The sequence below is a fragment of the Brassica napus genome, chromosome C5 (genome assembly GCF_020379485.1).
Source record: "Brassica napus cultivar Da-Ae chromosome C5, Da-Ae, whole genome shotgun sequence".
Classification (NCBI taxonomy): domain Eukaryota; kingdom Viridiplantae; phylum Streptophyta; class Magnoliopsida; order Brassicales; family Brassicaceae; genus Brassica; species Brassica napus.
The window spans coordinates 3,584,028-3,600,134 of NC_063448.1; the positions used below are offsets into that span (position 1 = coordinate 3,584,028).

A 16,107-nucleotide genomic window follows, 5' to 3' on the forward strand; every position below is an offset into this window, starting at 1 on the left:
TAACTACATTTTCCAGAAGACTATAAAAGCTATATATAACAGAGACAGCAGAATCCAAAATATGTTCTGGTTGTTTGTTAGGTTGGTAGAGCCACGGCTTCTAGATTCACTTGCAAGTTGTAAGCACTATAAACACATAGATACTTTGATTGACACAAACTATTTTAATTATCTAATACGAGACGGTTAGGTCAAAGGCCGCGCAAGGCTTAAATAAAATAAAGATGGGCGATATATATGTATAGCATAGGTAAGTAAGAGTAGGTCAACATCATTCAAGGTCAAGAATGATAAAACCAATCAGTGGTGAAATCTCAACTGGTCCTATATGATGATTCAAGGTTAGAGTTTATAAATGGTCTCTACAATCTACATGACGCTTCGCAGGTGTTAAGAGGCAATCTATGGACCCAAACTTTCTAATCTTATTTATCTTTCACTTTTTGTTAGTAACTTAGTTTTGAAAATCGTCATAATATTTAATTACCTAATATATACAATGCAGACAATCGTTGAATCCAGCATATATATATCTGAAGCTTTTTACTTTGAAGGAAATAATTCTAAAGAAGTTGGGTCCGAATTTATATGTTTATACGAAGAAAATCCGAATTTAGAGAGGAACGGCCGATGAGAAAACAATATAAAGAGGTGTTTTTTTTGGGTCTAAAACGGAAGCTTTGATTAGAAAGGATCAGTTACTCAGTTGCAGGTACAAAAGAGAGAAAAAAATACAGTGCTGATTTTGCCAAAGAATCAGCGGTGGAGTTTGCTAAACGCGGAATAAAATTAAATGAGATAGCTTCGAAGGAGTTTGCCAAGATTCTGATATCATGGAGAATTCCCTTCAAGACAACATCGCTTTCCTGAGATTTCAGGAGTAGAACGAGCGCCTTAGAGTCTGAAAATACATTGAGACATCTAACTCGTGTAGAGACCAAAGTTGCCTATGGATGAATAACATCATCTTTATTGCTATTTTTTCGTCCACTTGAAATAGAGGTGAGGCCACGACATTACTTGATTTATGCATCTGCCTTTACATTACTTGATTTATGCAGCTGCCTTTATCTTGGTTGTACTAGAATAGATATGATGTTGCATTAAACTCGGTTGTACTAGAATAGATATGCAGCTACAGTTACAGTCATTGTACAAAAGTATTTTTTCTTTGAATAAATTTAACATTCATTCAAAAAAAAAAAAAGAATCAAAAGGAAAACCTAATCTCGTATATGTTTCTACATAGTCCCCAAGCTCTGAAATATCTTTTACGAATTAGTTGTTTTCTTACTACCTTTTTCTATTAGGTAGTTGTTTTCTTACTACCTAATAGTAAATAAATCAAAGAGACAAAAGATGATATCAAATAGATCTTTTCTTTTTCTCGAAGAAGTTTTGACATACCTGCATCTAATTCTTGATGGGTATCAAGTGCATCAACTTTAAAAAAATCAATAGCTGAATGTAAAATCATCATACTAAGTTATTATATTCCTTTATGTCCATGCTGCAATGGTTGTATGCAAATCATCATAATAAGCTTTTATATTTCACATGGACTTGTCCTCTTCATCTTTCTTTCTGTCTTCTCAATGGGCACATCAGATGTGGTGTGTACTTGTGGATACCTTAAAATATTCGCGCTCATGGTTCCCAAGGCAACCCTGCCTGCCTGTGCAGGAGCTCAATGCCGCGATTCCATGGTTTGAGCCAGTGGAAGCCAACATGTATCCTAGAATCATTAAGTACTTGAATGTCAGATACAACATTGTTAAGGTTTTAGTACATAGGAATGGTGTATTACCACATTGGTATACTAATGGTTTAAATGTACTAAGGAATGTTACTATCTTCGTATGGCCATTGCTAAATAAAGATCTTGATGTTTGTGATATCAGCTTTTGTCTCTTCGAACTAATCTCTTATATATGTTAATTGTTCAATTTTAGTTGATTAGAGCAAGAACATAACATAGTTGAGAAGTGGTCCCAAGAAAACTCTACATAAACTATAGGCTGCATCTTTCTTTGATGAAATATTTCTATATTTCCTTTTCTTATTTGATGATTTAAAATCACCCGATTTGCAGATAACCATAAAGCGAGCAGGTCATAAGATATACAAATCTTGAAAAAATATATATACAATTTTGGGTTTAGTGTACCCATGAGGTGGTGGTCCTTAAAATCTTGGGGTTATTTTTTTGAATTCTGGACCTAATACCCTCTATACGCAAACCCTAGACCCATTTTGACTATTCAGCTTTGCAACAAACAAAACAAGCTCATCTCCCGAATGGTTGTGCTAGGTTTGATTGGCTATTTTTGTCTTCTTTTTTGCAAAGAAGAAATATTGACTTGAACTTAATTTGAATTTTATTTTCTTATGTGTTCAGTTGTCCATTAATGTGAACTAATTACGTTATGACTTCACCAGAACCACCAAGAATCCTATTTCTAATAATAACTCATTAAAAATGGTCATGTCTCACTGCTCCTTTATCTTTGGTTTACATTAGCCACAGGCTCGAACCGCATATGTGGATGAACATTACCGTATATAGATCAGTATACCGATTTATGCATTGTGATACGCATAAACCTCTTCTTTTCTTACTAGCTTGCTACTTTTCAACCTAAAAAAGGAAATCATCTTAATAGCTAGTACCTTGTTTCTGCTTTCTTCTCCACTTCCATATCCATGTGATCCTCCGCTGGTTCAAACCAAACCAATATTTGCTTTGAAGAAGAAAATCTCATAGCTTTGTGTAGAGGAAGTACAAATATAAAGCAAATGTAAACATATACATTGTAATATAAAGATTCGACATAAACATTATTTATATAATCCTCTTATTCTTCTCTCTATAGAACTTTCTTGGCTTAATAGTACATGATTCAGGTCACAGAGATTCATCTCAACGAGCCGAAGAGCTGCTTCCTTTCTCCAAAACTCTACTATAACCACTTGTGATGTTTAGTTCTCTCTCATTTCCACTATCGTTGCTGCTTTTGTTGTTTTCAGCTCTTTCTCGCTCGGCCTCACGGTACTTGTGAAGATACCTCCCCACGGCGTCAGCATAGTTATCGAGGCCTAGAGTACTTAGAGCCCACCAGATGTCGTCTCCATTCACCGTCTTTCGATTCTCCCTGTGGCACTTGTCTGAGGCTTCGCAGGTAACAAAGCTGATGAACTCTGTTGCACACTCTTGAACTGTTTGTTTTGCTTCTTTTGAGATCTTTGCATTTGATGGTAGGATCTGCTTCATAAGTCTCCCTACATTGGCTATTGGTAGCAATCTATCTTCATCGGCCATTTTTCTCTTCTTATTGAGTTTATCAACTTTAGTCTCTCTTATCACCTTTTTATACAAGTGATCCAACACATGGTCCTCTCTATATATGTAGATGTGTATGTATGTGTATGCGTAGTATGAGTATATATATATATATATATGTCCTATGATGTCCTTGCACTTGACTATACCCCTTAACTCTAATATATTACATGCTATTTTAAGATTCTGTGTCACTATGGATGTGTGTATGTGAAGCTTATATAAGCATAATATAGTATGCTGTGAATGTAATTAGTTATCACCATCTTCATTTTTATCATTGATTTAGACCATGATTAACCCCAGTCTCTTAACTGGGGTTCTTAGATTCGGTTAAGAGACGGTTCTTAACTTTTCTTAGATTTTAACTAAGAAAAACTAAGAACCGTCTCTTAAATAAGAAATATAAGAGTCGTATTTTATCCGAAAAGTATAAAAAAAAAAAAAACCAAAAAGTGTCAAATCATGAGTTAAGAACCCCGGCTAAGAGACCGGAGTTAATCATGCCCTTAGAGCATCAGCATCGCGGAAACCCAATTCCGTTTCTTAAATTATTTTTTTTACCTGTTTAAAAAAAAAAAAAGAACCAATTGCAGGCCGTCACGTGTCGTGGACCCCGCAAAACAGTGTAAAAAACCCACAAACAAACATCTTTTATTTCGCAACAGGAAACCACGTTTCTTCCCATTTTGTAGGACTCACCCCACTTTTTCCCCCTGAAAATCCACCTAAATATCCCCGATAAAGATGCTCTTAGTTTTGTCTACTTTGGAACTCACGGTGAAAACACTCTATCTTCTTCCCCTTAGAATCATTCATGTTAGATTATCTCCTATGTACAACTATATAGAAATGACATTTTTCAATTTACTATCAATTATATTAAGGTGGAAACCCATGATTCTTAAAATAAAACCAATTGATTAATATTCCAACATGGACCTGATATTAGAATATCTCACGCATTAGAAGTAGAGATGCTTCTAGCATAATATATACAATATGAGTCAGTTTATCAATTTTGAATTGATTTTGGAGCTTAAAAATGTATGATTCCTAGTTTCCTATAGTGTATTATGATCACGTCCAATCATCGTTATTATGATCATGATATCATCATCAAAAATACACTTCACTACTGTTCCAAATACTGTAAAAAAGAACTTCTCATGCTGAGACTACCTTATGTATGTGTATATGTGTAAGTTTGAGATTGATGACGATTATTATATCATATCTGATCTTTAGGACTAGTACAGTGATTTGTAAATTATAAGTGGTCTATTTCATCAGTCTCTAGTAATTCAATTTTGTTTCGTCAGCTCACTGTATTAAGAAATATATAATAACATTATTGTTGCAATATGAAAAGTATTTTGATGAGTAATGCTAGCTAGGCCTTTATAGTAGAATCTTTATAGGTTACGCAACCAAAATATTAATTTTACATCGACTTTCAGCTATATGCTGGGATGAAATTTGATCCCGCACATTAGCAGAAAAAACAGATAACTATTTATATATCTAATGAACGAATTCACATATTGAGATGAGATTTAAGATAATGTGCACATGACAAGCATCTGTTCCCGTGATAAACAAACTAGATCTCGATCCACGCAACCACGCGGATTTTTGTTTTTAATTATTTTTATATAATTTTTTTTAATTCTAAATTGGTATATATTATAATATATATGTATATGTCATTTTTTAAAACATAATAAGATTACGATATATTTTTTTCACTGAATATATTTTTTCACACTTTCACATGTATTTGTATCTTTTTCTATATATATATATATTTTGATTATTATTTCATTATTAAAATCGTAACTATATATATAAAGATTAGTAAAATATTGTTTTATTGTCATATTCAAAGATATTGTAACATTTCACAAATTTAGAAAGTTTTTAAAAAATTAAACTTTTCGCTTCATAGATTTATATTATCAAGTATATAATTAAACATTTAGTTTTTGTTTAATTTTTAAAATAAACTATATAGTTTTAAATTTTTTTTCATTGGTTTAATGTAGTAAATATTAATCATTGTTAGATAATATGATTTTTGTTATTTAAAAAAGAATCTTTATAATTTAAAAAAGTAATATTGACAAATATTTAAATAATTAAGATATGAAAAAATAGTATTACAACCAGGGGCGGGCACATGTAGAGGTTAGGTGGGGCCTGTGCCACACATTGTTTTTATTTTTTTCTTTAGTAATTATCTATAATTTATGTAAACGCCCTTAATCTATAGATGATTTTTAATATGTGCCCCATATAAAATAAGTTGGTGGGTCCGCTCCTGATTACAACATTAAATTATATCTATTTAATTTATACTATCCATAAATTCAATAGATCATCTATTGTTTAAATCAAGTTATTGATAGTCTAATAAAAATTTCTGGTAGACCTAAAATTTAAATGATAAGATTATAGATTAAATGTAATATGACTTTATAGAAATATGTCCATTAGGTCCATTTTTTAAAAAAACACACATGAATCAAAGTTGTGACTTCTGTTTTAATATATAAGACTAGATTTTAACCCGCACGTCCGTGCAGATATTTTTTCATTTTATAAATGTATTTGATATTATTACAATTGTTTTAAATATATAATTTTTATTTTAGTATTATCTGTTGTATAACTCTATAATACTATTGTTTATATTTCTTATTCGGCTTTATTAATATATATATATAGTGATTTGTTTAATATATTTTACTTTGTTATTAATTTTTATTAGTTACTGATATATGTTCGAGTTAGGTACAATAAAATAACAATATGAAATAATCAAATTGATAACCTACTTCAAAATATGTATTTTCTTTAATTTAAACATTTTGCTATAATACATTTTTTAAATTTATTTATTTATATTAGAAATATACATATGTTTAAGAGAATTTTATATTTACATGTTGTGTTTAAAAAAATATACTTTAACATATATTATTTTAGTATTTTACGGGATTTATAAGTAAAAACACTATTTTGTTTAAATAATATAGCCCACTAATTTTAGTAAATTTTATACATAGTAGCATCTATCATATTATTTTAGTCAATTTTATTGATAGAGGATATTTTTGGATGTTATGATATAAAGTTTTCTATTTATATTTAATTAAGATTTTAAAATATTAGATTGCTTTAATTTTTATAACATATATAGTTTGTTTCTTCGTGGTGCATTTTGAAAAGTTAATCTTTATTATCTATGATTTTATCTTTTGTAAAATTTTAAATATTATCATTTTGAGTTTGAATATTTATTTTCAAATTTTATATTTTGTCAAGAAAATTTTGAAAAATTACAGTACTATTTTTTTGAGTTTGGAAGATTACATGAATTTTGAATTTGTTTTTTGTTACTACATTAGTACATATTTTATAAAAAATACTTGATTTTTTTTATATTTTATAATTCTTCTCAAGAATTAAAAAAAATTATAATTAAAATTTATTTGTTATTAATATTTTTAATGAATTACTAAATTTCATAGTTTTCTTAATAAAATATTTTTTAAATAGTATATGAACTAAAAGTTATTATATACTGTTATATTTTTGTATATAAACATTTTAAACAATATATTATTAAGAGTTTCAAAATAAATAAAAAGATAATATATAGTTGTAGATATAAAAGTTTAACCTATGTTAATAAATTTATTTTTGTATAAAAATATTATATAGTTTACGAATTTTAACCTATTTCAATGATGAGTGATAATTTGTTTAAATGAAACAATTAAATTTTGTTTTAATAATTTACCTATTTAATATAATTTTGTCATATTTAATTCATATAACACTTATATTTTTATATAATACAGAATTTAATTATAGTATTTATAAATAGTATATAATTTTTATTTTCTTGTTTTATAATAAAATTTTAGTTGACATTGATTTATAACAATATTATATTACTAATTACGAAATTAATTAATATGTTATTTTCTAATAATATTTAAATTTTTAAGTAAGATTTTGTTAGATTCTTTGTCAACAAATTTGTTATAATTAAAAAAATTAATTTCAAATATATAGTTGGTTTATTATTAATGTAAATAATCAAATATGACATATTAACTAATTCTTTAGGTGGTTCTACTATCACTTGTTAATGGTAGATAAAAAATAGGACTCTAAATTAATAGATTAGATAGTTCATATGATATGGATATCGTTTAACATTGTAGTGCGTTAAATGAGAATACTGGGCTATTAACTTATGATTTTTTTTTAATGCTGATTTATTATGATATTACAATTATGAGAAATATTACATAGACGATTCGACAACCGACAATACTACCTGCCTTATGAAGATCTAGGCTTAACTGTATCACATGAGCCGACCTGAGTCGTCCTACGAAGATCTACGCCAACCAGATTTACTTGCACCATGTTGAAGATCCCTTGTAAGTCTTTCTTCCGTAGTCTGCATAATTATTTAATAAATCGTTTTCTCCGGGAATTGAAACCTGGTCCTCCTTTAATGCACAATCTGCAAGAAATTGCATAGTTTGGGATTTGAACCCCAAACCCGAATGTAGAAGTCTTTAAACTTTAACCACCAGACTAAGATGATTCCAAACTTATGATTTATATCAGTAAAAAAACATGATTTATAGTTTGCGCCACCATCATGAGGTATCTGGATCGATCATTATATTAGCGTATTTGTGTTGACGTGCTCAACTAGTATTGTATTTTAATTTGATGTGCTTTTGTTTTCGATTGAGCTCAGCATTCCATTAATAAGACATCTGGAGAGACCAGACTTTATAATTTAATTATAAGATTTATTAATATACAGGCTTTCAAATAATATCTTACAAACCAAATGCTATCTACATAGTTTCTATTTTAGTGAACTGGAAAATCATTATAATTAAACTTTCTCTTGTAGCGATAATAAAATTTTTTAAGAAGATTTTACTTTCATACATAAAATATGAGATCCCACTAAAAATGTCACGTCTTTATACAAAAGTTATATATATATATACTATTGAATTGTGGCATATTTTTTTAGCAATATATACAAATTAGCTTTAGCTTTTAAAACCTTTACCTTAGACTCAGCTTTATGGAAATGCTACGAGTATATATAATAATCTAACCAACTAGCTTATAAACATAGAAATATATTATACATCACGTGGTCCAACTCCTTTTATCATGTATCCAATCGCGATAGCAAGACGAGACAATGCATAAACATTTTAGATGACATCCACATATATTTCATAATAGTATCATGAAAATATTTAAATAATCGTTTATTTTAAATATGCATATATATTAATGAGTAACTTTGATTAAACAACGTATGCGGTGGTCTAAATGACCTGATAATTATACACAACGAAAATGAAGTTGACCTAACTTTTGATTAGAGCATAGCTACTTTTGGTAAAAGAAATTATTCTTGATGAAGCAATGGTAAGCTTATGGAATGTCAAAACCTTAACATTAGAAAATATGAAATTCCGAGCACGTAATCCGCATAATATCCGGTACGGATCAAATCCCACTCGCTTGCATTTGCAGGGCCGGCTCAGATGTATTGTGGACCCTAGGGCGAGATTTAAAATATGCCCTTTAGTTATTCATTGGTCCAAATTAAATCACTCAATTTTCATTATTTATTTTTATATGTGTATAAAACCCAAATCCACAAGAAAATTATAAAAATGATGTACTATCGTCTACCGCAATGGTCCATAAAGCCCAATATGTTGAACATAAATTTGATGTTTTTCCTTTGACATTGCCGACAAACAATTATATTAAAAATTTAAAGAGGAACTCGGTTGGAACAGTTTAGACAAGGCCCTTTAATTATTCAACGATTGGAATATATGGGCCCCTATTGTACGTTGGTCTTGGCCCTTTTGTACGTGGACCCTGGGCGGATGCACTGCTGGCCCCTGTCCTTGAGCCGGCCCTGTGCATTTGACCTTTGTTTCATTAAAATGTAAATTATATACACTTACTAGCATACTGCACACGATCGAATTCAACTAGTATATATAATATATACAATATAAACAATAGCCAAGGACCAAGGTCAAATATTATAGAAAAACTGTGGTGGTTAAAAGCTAACCAAGGTTGATAATCTTTGCCACGTAATTGGTTTATATATTATGAGAATGTGCATAAAGATATATATGGATTCAACACGCGTCTGGTTTCGATAAATTTAAGCCACCGGAGACGTTCTGTGAAATGTAAAACGTACGTACACCATATAGCTTTGAATTTTAGATTGACTTACTACAATATAAGAATACATATACATATATTTATGTTAGAACTTACTACCGTCAAGGAATATGTTTACAAAACTTCAAATGTGTCATTTAGATGGAATACAAGTCATTTGGGTTTGAGTCTCGGCCACCAGAGAATTAACATTTGGACATCGTCGGCGACAGAGAACCATCTGTGGGGGCAAATGTTTTCTCGGACTAGTCTAGATTCATCTTGATGGGACCAAGATACCTATGTATAATTCTAAAAAAAAAATAGATGTAATATGCGAGTATGAAAACGTTCTACACAATTCGACTAGGTTGACTTAAGTACTATAACCGCACTATCTTGTTGTGTATAAACTAATTTCGATGGCATTGGATTTTAACTTTGAGATACAACTTTTCAACTAAAAGAGAAGTACAAAAAAAAATCTACTAAGAAAAAGTCATAGTAGAACCATTTCATTAATTTATTATTATGACATTTTTGATTATTTACTTTAATCAAGCAAATATATATTGTTGTTTTTAAATCTTAATGAATCAATTTTAACTATAAATTTAATTATTTTTAGTTCAAACAAAATCAATTGAGGAAAATCTAACAAAATCTAATTAAAATTTTCCAATGTTTTTATAAAATAATGCATTATTTAATTTCGAAATTAATACTATTAATACTATTATAAATTAATTATAAGTAAAATTTAAGAAACAAGAATAAAATTATATGCTATCTTTTATAAATTTTATAATTATAGTTTCTTGATATTAAAATAGAAGTACTATATGAAATAAATGTAACAAATTTGTGTTAAATTGGTAAATTAACCTATTTTATTTTTAAAATTCTTTCATTTAAATAAATAAATATCATTCACTGTAAATAAGTGTTAAAATTTGTACATTTTTTATAAAAAATAAAATTGTCAACATTGGTTAAACTTTCATATCTAAAATTATATATTATCTTTTTTGAGACTCAAAAAATATACAATTATTAAAATGATTATAACAAAATATAGATTTTATAACTAACCTTTAATTCATGTGTTATTCACAAATATGCTATTAGAAAACTCTAAAATTTAATAATTCATTTAAAAGATTAATAACAAATAAATTTTTAATGTTTTTAATTATAATAAATAGGTTGAAAAAATATAAAAAAAATATTTACAAAAAAAATCAACTATTTTTTATACAGTAGTACATTAGTTTAGTAACAAAATTAATGCACTATTATAAAATAATGTCAGATAAGAAAGATAAATAATAAGATTATAGAGTTACACAATATATAACACTAAAATGTAAATTATATGTTGAAAATGTTTACAATTATATCAAAGTTTTACATCAAATCTATTAATTTAGGGTCCTATTTTTCATCTACTTACAAGTAGTTTAAGTTAAACAATTACATTTAAATACCTTTTCTAATTATTTCTATTTATGCCTAACTTAATTATTATTTAATATATACACTAACCTAAATTTAAGGAATTAAATAACTAATCTATATTTTTTTAATAGTGATTTCAATTTATATTAACACTACTGTTAAGTAAATAATAAATTATATTTTATTTATTAATCTGAAAAAATATATATGCCTACTAATTCATATATACAACTGTACTTTAATTCAAATGCAAGAAACAAATTCTTTAAAATCTTCACCAAATATATAATAATATAATTCTTATAGATAGAGTTTAAAATTAGATATATATGTGATAAACTAAATAGTAATAGTTATTAATATTTAATGATATGCTGGAACATTTATTATTGATATTTTTTTTGAGTATAGTTTTACGGGTTATTCCAACAAACATATCAAATATAAAACTAATTGAAAAAAACATAAAACATACTTTAAGTTAGGCTTGGGCGTTCAGCTACCCATTGGGATACATGTTGGGTATTTCGAAATTCAGTTCTAATTTATATCATATCCTAGGTCACATTCTGGCAAATTTGTAAGTACGGATTGAGTTCGGATATAAAACATCGATTTTGGTTCTAATTTGTATCATATCCTAAAGTCTATAAAATTGCCATATATTGTTCCGATTCATGTTATATGGGTCCGGTTCGAATATATCTGAAGTTAAATCCAAAATTTAAAAGCAAAACATAAGAAATAAACTTATTTATATATAATTGGATATTTAAGGTACTTATTAAAAATTAAATACTTATATTTAGATATAATTTCAAAATAAATATAGAACTGAATATTTGAAATACATATTTATGTTTCAAATATTTTATATTTGTAATTAATTTGGACTTTCGGATTGGTTTTCGGATTTTTTTGGTTTTTTGGGTTGTTTGTTCGGATTCGGCTAATGACATTTCGAATTTGGATATGTGGTCTACTACTCTACAAAACCTGTTTAGAGATTTTTTATATTTCGGACCAGGAAAGCATCATTTTTTTGTTTGAGTTTGATATGGATTTTGGGTTACACATATTTCATGGCAAAACCTACTTTAAATAAAAAAAAATGCGATTATAGAAAGTTTTTAAGAAAACATTATTCAGCGCGAATCACAATCTAGTTTATAAAATAAACAAAAACCCGCACGGATCAAACTCTTGATGTGTTTTATATGGTATAAACGGACGATGCACAACCAATTAAAAACAGAATAAATCTAGAATGCTCTCATCTCTTTCTGAAAAGCATTTATCTTTTTCCTTAATCTATCAATTAACGGTTTTAATTGGAAAAGTTGTTAACGGTCTCCTAATTTTTGCTAGCTAATCGTATGCTTAAATTAATATAAAATTCGTTAATGCTGTCTTTGTAGCGCATTTGTAATTTTATATATGATTCTCATTTCACTAATATGTGTAATCGTGTACTCTTCCATCGATATATTCCAAGCCAGCACCTTAGTTAAAACAATTTTACAGCCTGCCTCGAATTATGTTGTACCAAAACTAAATCAATAACAGAAATGAACGTAAAGATAGTTAAATTAAAGTCGTAATGTGATAACTCTCAATTATTGGGGATCAATGCTATAAAGCCTGTGTTGATAACTGGACTTTGATCATGAACTTCTCATGTAATAAAGGCATTGACTTTGATTAGAATCTGTTGTGGTTTTTGTTGTTTTATAAATCTGAACTGGTTACTCTCACAATTTAGCCGGTTATCCAGATGAAAAAGCATTGCCTCGTGTTGATAAAAGACACCACCAGAGTATCATAATGCCACAAAACAGGTCAAATCATGTGATAAGAGAATCAGGCTTACTCAAACAAAAGCTTTTGTTGGTTTCTTTAAGAGATGAGGAACTGGATAAGCAGTTCTCTGTCTGTTCTAACCAACCCCCCCCCCCCCCCCCCCCCCCCCCCCCCCAAAAGACAGTTGATCAAATTCTCACCAATTCTGCCTTGGTCCACGCATAAACATATATGGACATTTTCAGGCTCTCTCGAGTTTCTCATTCTTCTACAAGTTCTGATTCATTCTACCTTGCCTTTTTATGCATATATTGTTTACAACATTGGTATCAGTTTTAACTATAAAACTCAACAATGGTCGTTTTCGTATTAGATTTCATTTGAAGAGAGAAAGCAAGTGTCGAATATGCATCACAAACTTGTTTGGGAATACAGAAGCTCACTAGCATATCGTTAATAGGAAACTATTTGGAATGGTCTATATAGTCTTTTTATTTGAAGAGAAGATTGGCATATCAGGCTCTTCAGCACGTTAGAAGCCTAGTCTTGTGGGATTCACCAGGAGACGACATCTTACTAGGGGCTGCAGTTGCATGACATTTTCTTCCTTGTACACGCAGCCCCACATGCGTAACAAAACTTGTGGTTGCAATGTCTGTGAGAAAATAAAAAAAAAACACAGAGTCAAAGACAAATAATATAAAAAACCAGTCTGAATAACAAATGTCCAATAATACCTGCAGCTAATGCGTTGGCACCCGCCATTTTTTTGAACGACGGTGGCACACTGGGGACACTTGATCCATCCCTGTGTCTTGACTAAAGACTCGAAAAGCGCGGCGTCAGATGTCAGGTAAGACTGGGACTTCTTGAACTCATCGCACGTCTTCTTGTAGTGCCATGGAACCTGGCATTTTTTGCAGAAACACAAGCCGCACTCCACGCACGTGCGTTCTACTGACTTCTTTTGCCGAGGATCAATGAGGTCGCGGTCGGACATCAAAAAGTTGCAACAAGGCTTGGGACAGTAGACTCTGTCTAAAACGGGGATGGCCTTCTCCTTCTTGCGGTGGATGATAAGATTAAGAGCATCATCATCAACAACACCTCTACAATCCTCTAGCACAAGTTCTTTCTCGCAACCGGGGTAAGGGCAGAGTACGGTGTCCCCTCGTGCTAGTTGGGATGAGACACAGTCCCTTATGCACGTAAAGCAGATGCGGTGGAAGCAACCGCTCCTCACCTCAAGTTTGTGACGAGTTGAAACGTGTGCGTAGCAGGCTGGACAAGTCTCATACTCAGTGTTGGTGTCGTCACCTTCTTCAATCCATCTGGTTTGGGAAGCAATAGCATCTCTTGCGAGCTTAATGACAGAACTGATGTCTCTGCTGCGCAGAGGGAGTGCCTGGCAAGACGTGAATCTTGTCTGACGACGAGCCACTTCCTCCAAAAGTTTTGCTACAATGGACTCGTTCGGTGGTGCAGCTTTACCTGTTACGTAATCCAAGATGATGGAATCGTCACAGAAGAATTGGATACTTTTGACACCACGTTTCAACGCCCATTTCAGCCCTTGAACTATGGCAGCCAATTCCGGAGCTTCAGGGTGCGCCAGGACGCTTCGGTTTCTCAGAGCTTTGTTGGTCTCCAGTTTCGAGTTATCGTTCGAGTCACAGAGGGACAGGCCTGAACCACCGACCAGCATCGTATCATCCTTAATAACCTCTTCACTCACCAAACCCTTGGAGTATAACCGATACGTTGAGGATTCTCCCAGCGTAACAAGATCAAGCTTCTGCCTCGACAATTCCAATTCTTTATCCATGCTAACTTCTTCTGTGTGACGGCAATTAGTGGTAGATTTATATTCAAACAAGGCTATGATGCAATTTATAAATCTTATATTATTCAAACAAAAATCTGAAAAGAGAAACCTGAAATCAAAACCCGAAGCGAAGCGTGAATCAAAGCTCAGACCGAAGATGCAGCAGCGAGATCGGAGGAAAACCCTGAAAGTGTTTTTGATTTTCTGAACCATCAACCTTATATCTATATATCTATATATATATACGCAGGAGGAGAATGGCTTGACATCTCTCCCAAGCAACTAACATTTTTTTTTCTTAATTTATTTGGGCCATATCTAACAATAATATTTTTCCAAGCCCATTAGACCCAAAAAAAAAAAAAAATCTGTCCGCGACAAGAAGTAGAAGAATGAAACCAAGACAATAGAAAAATAAAATCTAAAAAAAAAAATTCAAAATTCTAAAAATAATTTGAAACAAATGCTTATTGCAATACGAGAACACCAAATAACAAAAAAAAAACTGAAAAAAATGAAGAAAGAGGAATAAAAAGTACGGCTACATAAAACATTAGAAACAACATTAAACAAGAATATGAAAAAAATAGGAGAAAGTAAACAGAAAATCATGACCAGATAAAAATGGATTATACTAGAAATTTTGAGAATAAAAAAAAGGTCACATTTACGTCTCAGTAAAATTACTAAAATTTCAAAACATGAACAAGATAGGAAGGATGGAATGAAATATATAGGAATAGAAATTCCTATTTTTAAAACATGTCTGCAAAATGCAAAATAAAAACATATGTTAAAATGATGAAAGAAATAAACAAATTAACAATCATACTATAAATATATATAAAAATGAACTAAATATAAAGTAAATTTTATTAATATGTTAAATTATATAATCATCATATATAAAAATGTAGACAATATATAACGGAAAACAAAATATTACGTAAACTATCAAAAGACAAAAAGTTATGTCAGCCCTTATTAAAAAAGGCTAAAACGGAACAATAATATTAACACACAAAGTTACAACAACACATAAATAGATAATTTAACAACAATAAAAAAAAAATTGTGCTGTCTCTCGGCTCCTACAGCTTTCAAGGCGATCGAGAACTTGAGAATCAGAGAAGCCCACCACATAGAGAAACAAAGAAGAAAAGAGTTGAAGCCTTGACTGGCTGATGCCAACGATTCTCAACACCCAAACTCTAATTGAGGATATAAAACAAATCAAAGTGAGTTTCGGAAGGAGTTAAAGAGATGAATAAAAGAATTGAAGTTTGAGAGTGTACAATGACCGGAAAAAAAATATTTCATCGAGGAAGAAAATTTTTTGTTTTCTCAAAATGATGACACGTGTCTCGTAAGAAACGTATCTTGCCTCTCCTAATTAAGAGACGTTTGCTAACTTATTAATTATCTTTTTGCTTAT

The 16,107-nt window shown here is 30.2% G+C and overlaps 2 protein-coding genes across 2 annotated transcripts; both read right to left on the reverse strand.

Moving 5' to 3' along the window:
- Nucleotides 1-1,369: 1,369 nt before the first annotated feature.
- LOC106414766 (nuclear transcription factor Y subunit B-4) lies at nucleotides 1,370-5,047 on the reverse strand. Its single transcript, XM_048757906.1, has one exon. The coding sequence runs from the start codon at nucleotides 3,317-3,319 to the stop codon at nucleotides 2,921-2,923; it is 399 nt and encodes a 132-aa protein (XP_048613863.1). The 5' UTR covers nucleotides 3,320-5,047; the 3' UTR covers nucleotides 1,370-2,920.
- An 8,089-nt stretch (nucleotides 5,048-13,136) lies between these two features.
- LOC106412953 (E3 ubiquitin-protein ligase RSL1) lies at nucleotides 13,137-14,891 on the reverse strand. Its single transcript, XM_013853819.3, has 3 exons — nucleotides 14,782-14,891; nucleotides 13,585-14,683; nucleotides 13,137-13,502 (listed from the first exon to the last, which is right to left on the reverse strand). The coding sequence occupies exons 2-3, from the start codon at nucleotides 14,670-14,672 to the stop codon at nucleotides 13,424-13,426; spliced, it is 1,167 nt and encodes a 388-aa protein (XP_013709273.1). The 5' UTR covers nucleotides 14,673-14,683; nucleotides 14,782-14,891; the 3' UTR covers nucleotides 13,137-13,423.
- Between the last annotated feature and the right edge of the window lie 1,216 nt (nucleotides 14,892-16,107).

Coding starts and splice junctions, on each gene's coding strand:
- LOC106414766 (XM_048757906.1), bottom strand. CDS start 3,319: ATGGCCGATGAAGATAGATTGCTACCAATAGCCAATGTAGGGAGACTT.
- LOC106412953 (XM_013853819.3), bottom strand. CDS start 14,672: ATGGATAAAGAATTGGAATTGTCGAGGCAGAAGCTTGATCTTGTTACG. Junction 13,503..13,584: donor TGCCAACGCATTAGCTGCAG/GTATTATTGGAC, acceptor ATTTTCTCACAG/ACATTGCAACCACAAGTTTT.